The following is a 7766-nucleotide window of genomic DNA, read 5'->3' as shown; positions in this document are numbered from 1 at the left end:
TCTTTCTTTACTTTTTACAGCAGAAACAAACATGTTCACAGCCAGCCTGGTTTCTAGAGCTTTTGTTTCAGAGTAATAGTCTAGGGCTGATTTATAAATAAAAATAATAATAATAACTCACCTGTTTGAATTAAGGTTTGAAGGTGTTTTGGGGCCTGTGGCTGCTTTGGGTGACAGGTGGTTGCTGACCAGGCCAATAGATGTCTGTTAGAGTTCACCTCAGCCAACCTGAGCCACTCAAGACCTCGAGATCATGTTTGTGCCTTTTTAAACCTTTTTAAAGCAAATATCAGACAGATCGCCACAACTGTCAGGGCTCCCGTTTTGGTAGGTAATATTGTATTTTATAGCACTAGCTGATAAGTCAGCACTGCACTCTCTGTTCCAGCTATGTTCTTTTCTTTTCCAAAAAACAGGTTTGATGTCCATGTTCATTTTGTAAATTAAGGTACACAGTAGAGTCAAAGGGAGACGTGACAGTTTTTCATTTCCCTGTGAATTTGACTGTCTCTCCGTTTTACAGTCGGACCTTCGCTAACCCATGGGTGACGGTAGCCATCTCTTATTTCCAGCCTGTGGTTCCAAACCATAAAACAAGCTGTTCTGCAGTGAGTTATAATAACAGAAATTCTGAGTGACCTGGGGGAACTTTTAAAAATTTCAGTCATTTATGTTCACATTTTGAAAGCTAAGTTAATGCTAAAATTATAGCTAGCAGCCTAAGAGCTCAGTGACTGTAGGAACACAGTTTGACATGTAGCTAGCTTGAAGCTTGTACTAAGATTATTTTTCACAAGAAATGATCAGATAAAAATATGACACTCTCAGTGTAAGTCGTCATGTTATTGGGACTTCTCCAGGCGCAGGTTATTACTGCACAGTTACAAATGATCAACACAAGATGGCTCTGCGGTGTTTTTGGCTTCATATGTACAGTTTAAAGTCGTGGCGTGGGACATTTTCCACCTTTATGTACAGTCCACAGATGACCTTTGTCCCTATGCTGTGTGACATAAGTAGTAATAAACAGATCTTCGAGAGGACATAATAGCAGTGAACGTTGCAAAGTTCCAAACATCATCCAGAGCCAAGCTCACAGTGACCTTTGACCTCGTAGTGAGTTAAATGATCCCACTTCTGTGTCTGTTTCTGCCGTGTTTGTTTCTATTGTCTGACAATGCAAAGTGTGGAAAGTCGATGTAGTACAGCTATGGCCAAAAGTTTTGAGAATGACACAAAGTTTGCTGCTTTGCTGTTTTTAGATCTTTTTGTTAGATATTTCTGTGACATAAGTTTATACAATATACAATTCGCCCTGGCACGCTGTCAATCAACTTCTGGGCCAAATCCTGACTGACAGCAGCCCATTCTTGCATAATCAGTGCTCCGAGTTTGTCAGGATTTTGGGGTTTTTGTTTGTCAATCTGCCTCTTGAGGATTGACCACAAGTTCTCGATGGGATTAAGGTCTGGGGAGTTTCCTGGCCGTGGACCCAAATTTTCAGTGTTTTGCTCCTGGAGCCACTTAGTTTCACTTTCGCTTCGTGCCGAAGCTCCGTCGTGCTGGAAAAGGCATTGTTCTTCACCGAACTGTTCTCGGACAGCTGGGAGAATTTGCTCTCGGAGGAAGTTTTGGTGCCATTCTTTATTCATGGCTGTGCTCTCAGGCAAAATTGTGAGGAAGCCCACTCCCTTGGATGAGAAGCAACCCCCCACATGAAGGGTCTCAGGATGCTTTACTGTTGGCATGGCACAGGACTGATGGTAGTGCTCACTTTTTCTTCTCCAGACAATCATTTTTCCAGATGCCCCAAACTATTGGAAAGAGAAAATGAGTTTGCTGCAGCCCTCAGCAGTCCAGACCCTGCACTTTTTGCAGAATATCAGTCTGTCCGTGATGTTTTTCCTGGGGAGAAGTGGCTTCTTTGCTGCCCTTCTTGACACCAGGCCATCCTCCAAAAGTCTTTGCCTCACTGAGCATGCAGATGCACTCACACCTGCCTGCTGCCATTCCTGAGGAGGCTCTGCACTGATGGTGCTGAATCACCTTCAGGAGATGGTCTTGGTGCTTACTGGACTTTGTGGGCGCCCTGAAGCCTTCTTCATAACACTGAACCTCTCTCCTTGAAGTTATTGATGATCTGATAAATGGCTGTGAAGCCCTTTTTATGCAAAACAATGAAGACTGCACGTGTTTCCTCACAGTAACCGTGGTTAACAGAAGAAGAACAATGATTTCAGTCACCGCCCTCCTTTTAAAGCATCCAGTCTGCTATTCAAGCTCAGTCAGCATGACAGTGATCTCCAGCCTCGTCCTCATCAACACTCTCACCTGTGTTAACAAGAGGATCAATGAAATTATGTAGCAGGTCCTTTTGTGGCAGGGCTGAAATGATGTGGAAATGTTTTTTGTGGATTTAGTTCATTTTTATGGCAAACAGGGACTTTGCAATTAATTGCAATATATGCAAGTTATCATAAAAACTGAAGCAGCAAACTTATACTTGTGTGATTGTCATAAGTTTTGGCCACAACTGTAGATGAAAAGTCAGGTCTCATCAGACAGAATACAAACTGACCAAAGGATGCATCCTGAACTAGCCTGAGATCCCCTTCTTTCAGCCAGCTGTTTGATAAACGCAAAACAAGGCCCCCACGTAGCAAGAACCGAGGCATGTTTGAATATGTTTTTCTTTTTCATTCTTACATGGTAATGTAAGAGTTATTGTAAAGTAGAGCACCACTCAGAAAACCTTATTGCGTTGCCCTTCATGTGTCAGCAGAAGGGAGCTGGGACGCTGTCACTTCTGGGCAGCACCGCAACACAAACACAGGTCATAAATGCAATAAAAAAAGTCAATTCTTGCCCTTAAATTAAGATCTAGAAAAATGACACGTGGCAGTTCAATTGGAGGAATGAAGAGATGAACTGCTTTCAGCATTTAGTGTTTGTTGAAGAAACACAACGAGCGTGCACACTAACGTGGCTGCAGACGTTTTCATTTCCATTCAGCATCTCGTTTGCCTGCGGGCACAGCAGGCGGCACTTCACACCAGCGCTGGCAGAGTTCAAAATTTTCTTTCAAAATGATTTTGCAAGGTGACATTTTACAGTCTGATACCTCTGCACATTTTAATACATCATTTAATTAAACAGATTAAAATAAAGTAAGAAAGAAGCTTTGAATTTATTCCTGTATGTGTGCCTGTACTGTAACTCCACATCAACCCTGGTACCTGCGAGAAACTCATTTAAAAATCCACGGACATAAAGCGTGTACATCTTTTTCTTTAAAGTTTTTCTTTAACCTTGTCTTTCTTTAAGTTTCCAACATACCACACTGTACTGTACGTGCAGTAGTAAAACATTAAAATAACCACTTTAGGGTTGTTCAGACTTGCCTGAAAACAAATGACAGGGCACATGTGTGAAATATTTGGCACAAACATCGCAAATATAAGAAAAAGAAAAGAGCTGAAAAAAAGGGATATAAAAAGTTTACTGCCAAAAACAAAGGAGTAACCTTTGCTGAAGTGAGGTCTTCACCACGCTGAGGTTATTGTCAGAGGTAAATACGTCTTTCTGGTGTTCATCTCAGCTCAGGGTGGGCTACACTAAGGCAGTTTAATGGTTGCTAATGCCAGGTGGAAAGACAGGAAATCAAATTATGAAACAAACAGTCCATATTAAAAGCATAACTCTATCTCCAATGTATCACATCCTCTCAAGCGTCATGGTATCTGTTTATTGCATGCAAACAGAGATTGGTGATTGTAATAAGCAGGATTATTATATTTGTGCCTACAGTTATGTACCAGTGACACCCATTATATTGAAGCTAGGCATTAGTTTAACAACTGAAAGAACAAACACTATTCTTTGCCTAGTTACTTTGTCCAGTGTGTACTAAGAAGTGTCTGCTGTGTGATGCCAATACATGGAGTGAATATGCTCATGTAGAAAAAGAGCACTTCCTTTATAAGCATGGCTGCCTGGGCTCCCAGGGTGTTTCATCTCAAAGGTGCCCACTCTGTGACGATCCAGCCGGTACACATAAACAGTTTTGTTGCGCCTGCTGACTGTAAATACATTTAAACTCCACATCTTACTGCAAATGTAAAAGAAACCTTCAGGTTCATCCAGTATGTGTGACTCGCATCGAGGATTTCATTTCAGTTCTTTCTTGTCCAGAGTTAGATGACTGATTGATGCTGCGTCTGGGTTTCTTCCAGTGTATTATAAGCTGACCTGTTGTACTATTTAAACTCTTATTTTACTGTTATATGTTTTATGCTACTGTTTGGTAGGTTGTAGTCTGTGCTGTCTGTGGGTTGTTATTAGATATGAGGGAAGCTGCCTTTTTTTGTTGTTGTGTTGGGAACTGAGTTGAGTCTAGGTCGTGCCTAGCAATTTTATTACTGTTAATAACTCTACAGTATGTTATTAATCTGGAACCTGCAAATGTTTTATTTTTTTATTACATAGGTGATTTTGTACAAGGAATGTTTAAATCAGTTTTAAATGGCATAATTTTCCTCATCTTTGTCTTGCTCCTCTGGGTTCATACTGTAGGTCTGGTTCAGGTGTGGTTCTGCCAAATTAAGTGAAGCAGGTTAGAACCTACTGTCACATGTGCAAGAAGAGAAAATTCATTAACTCCAAGAAGAGCAAGGCCAGCTGTTTGCCCTTCTTAGTGCCTGCCTTCAGTCTTTATGCTAAGCTAAACCAACCAGCTGCAAGCTCTAATTTCATGTTTAGCATATGGAGGAAGTGAGGTCAGTCTTCAAAAAAATTGAACAGGTGTATTTCCCAGAATGTAGAAAAAAACTAATTCCTCCAAAGAAAAGTAGTTTTTCTTCAGCATGTACCCGTGGTTGTTGACCTCAGCTGGACTGCCTTTTGTACCAAAGGCAGCTAATAAACTTTACCTCAGATATTTCATTTTTCTCTCTCCTCTGGGTGTAGAATAAGTAAAACCCACAGTTTGAGTTGTTACTGTAGGAACACAAACAAAAATACAGAATAAAGAACCATTAAAAGAACCAGTTTAACACCATAAGATGTGTAAAAAATGAAACTAAACAAAATGTGTAGTGCAGAAGGAGGGATGAGCCATGTCTACAGGCAGAGAGTCACAATGAAGTAAATCTAGTAACTCTTCTGTGTTTGCTCCATGAAATGTTGTTTTATAAATGTAACTCAGAGCTCTGAATGAGAACAGCCATAATCAGTCAAAGCCAGGCTCTTCTATTTTTTTTTTTTTATAAATCATTATTCCCTGATTATTGCAGCAGATAGTATCTACCCCTCCAGAGGAAGGCACTATGAATGTTTGAACGTCCTTGGATTTTCATCATCTGGATCTGACTGATGGCTGGGTATTAACATTCCCTATAACACAAGCCTCCTGACTGCGGAGTCTGGGGCACGTTTTCTTCTTTGTCTCCAAACGGTCATTAGTGCACCGTCCATCCCTCTGTGTACAGCATATGAAGGGAGTCAGTATTGTGATGTATTCTCATACCTGAAGTCACTGAGGCTGAAATCTCTGCCAGGCACAGGTCTACACACACACACACACACACACACACACACACACACACACACACACACACACACACACACACACAGAGTCCTCCTGACTGCGCTCTCACCTCCAGGTAACCGGGTCCACCGGAAGGAGTTTATTTGGTGTTACCTTTTATTCAGATCGAATTACCTCTGTTAAACTGCACCGTCCATCCTTTGAAAACAAACAGGCACCCGCAGTGTGCTAAAGGTAGAGATAGCCTACCCAGTAGACGATGTTGAACAGCAAGAAGGAGGTGGGAAAAAAGACACGCGAGTATGCGTCCAGTTCAAGTACATCTATGTGGACGCGGCCTCTCCTCCACCCGCCTCCTTTACACTCCTCGAAGCAGCAGAAGAAGCTCTGGCAGTCTTTTCCATCCAGACACTCGTAGACACAAGCGTCTTCAAATTCCTGCCAGTACATGGAGTTGTTTAAAGCGATGACTGTGTGTGGAGGAGGTCTCACATCGAGGACGGAGTAGTTCTGAAAATACATAAAGTCTTTTGAGCACCAAGTGCCTTCCCCTGTCACAGTAAAAAAATAAAAAATAAAAAAATAAGTAGAGCATTTTCCAGAAAGTTTGATGGTAACAGATCTAAAGCAGCTTACTCTCAGGGTAGACTGCCTTCAAATATTCTGAGGCAAAATAACTTCATATCTTTATATCCACTGATTTCCATTTTTAACTGTGCCCTTGTTGGGGCAGTTAAGTTTACACACACTCTTAGCCACCTCTTGTTCTCCAACAGGGAAATATTGAGTGCAGTAGTAGCACTAAATTAATTTTTCCATAACACAGGCAGCAGCCTCTTTATGCCTGGAGTTAAAACTTTTTTATATTTTTCTTTTCTTTATTTTGAATGTATAGTGTGCTAATAGTTTATTATAGTGTCCCCTGCAGGTAAACTTTGAAGCAACAAAAAATTCTCAGCCCGGGTGCAGCAGCTTTCCACCAGTTGATTAAAAACTGTGAGAGAAACAATGTTTTAAAATCTGACAGTGAATGATTTCACACTATCACGCCATCATAACCACTACACGCTTCATGTACATGAGTGAATGAATTAAAAGAGAACATCTGAGCCTGTTGTGTGTCCACTAACAGAGTCTGGAAATATTTTCATGTGCAACACTGTAAGATGAGAGCAGAGGACACAGAAAGGTGACAGTCTGGACTCTGTTCTCTCGCCTGTCCTTTAAAATAGCAACAGTCTTGCCAAAGAGCTTATATAAGGCAGCATCACATCATCCAGTCCCTGAGCACTTTTCCTGAGGCAGCAGAACCAAAGTTCTATCAGACATGTGACAATAATCCTGTACATTCTTCTGAGATCACTGACGTCACTCGGCGAGTGTATTAAATACATCTGTTTAAGATAAAATAGAAAAACAAACTTACAGTCATGGCCCAAAATGTTGGCACCCCTGAAAATTTTCCAGAAAATGAAGTATTTCTCTCAGAAAATCATTGCAGTCACACACGTTTGGTTATGCACATGTTCATTTCCTTTGTGTGTGTTGGGAAAAACACAAAAAAGAGGGGAAAAAAAAAAGAAGCCAAAATCCATATAATTTCATGCTAAACTCCAAAAATGAGCTGGGCAGAATTGTTGGCACCTTTTCAAAATTGTGGATAAAAAACTTTGTGTGGCAAGTAATAGGTGCAGGCAATATAAAAATCACACCTGAAACCAGATAAAAAAGAGAGAAGTTGACTCAGTCTTTGTGTTGTGTGTCTGTGTGTGAGAACAGAAAGAGGAGAAGAGATCTGTCTGAGGACTTGTGGAAAGATATCAACAATCTCAAAGTTACAAGTTCATCTCCAGAGATCATGATGTTCCTTTGTCCAACATAATCAAGAAGTTTGCAGCCCACAGCACTGTAGCTAACCTCCCTGGACGTGGACAGAAGAGGAGGACCCCACTGCTCACACAGAGACATAAAAAAGCTAGTCTGCAGTTTGCCAAAATGTGGGCGAGCAAGCCAAAATCCTTCTGGGACAATGTCCTGTGGACAGATGAGTCCAAGATAGAGCTTCTTGGTAAAGCACGCCATTCTGCTGTTTACCGAAAATAGAACGAGACAAAGAAAAGAACACAGTACCTACAGTCAAATATGGTGGAGGTTCAAAGATGTTTTGGGCTTGTTTTTCTGCCTCTGGTACTGGATACCTTGACTGTGTGCAAGGCATCAT

At 41.2% G+C, this 7766-nt stretch overlaps 1 protein-coding gene across 2 annotated transcripts in view; it reads right to left on the bottom strand.

Annotated features, from left to right (window-relative positions):
• Nucleotides 1-3017: 3017 nt before the first annotated feature.
• Nucleotides 3018-7766, bottom strand: part of gabrg3 (gamma-aminobutyric acid type A receptor subunit gamma3) — an 81391-nt gene continuing 76642 nt past the window's right edge. For both annotated transcript variants that reach the window (XM_030728264.1, XM_030728265.1), the window contains one exon: nt 3018-6055. In XM_030728264.1, the coding sequence (XP_030584124.1) occupies nt 5774-6055 (282 nt within the window). In that variant the 3' untranslated portion in view covers nt 3018-5773. The remainder of the gene's footprint in view (nt 6056-7766) is intronic.

The sequence above is a fragment of the Archocentrus centrarchus genome, chromosome 4 (genome assembly GCF_007364275.1).
Source record: "Archocentrus centrarchus isolate MPI-CPG fArcCen1 chromosome 4, fArcCen1, whole genome shotgun sequence".
Lineage (NCBI taxonomy): Eukaryota > Metazoa > Chordata > Actinopteri > Cichliformes > Cichlidae > Archocentrus > Archocentrus centrarchus.
Note: the sequence above shows the minus strand (reverse complement) of the source record. Positions and strands in the feature narration are given on the sequence as shown.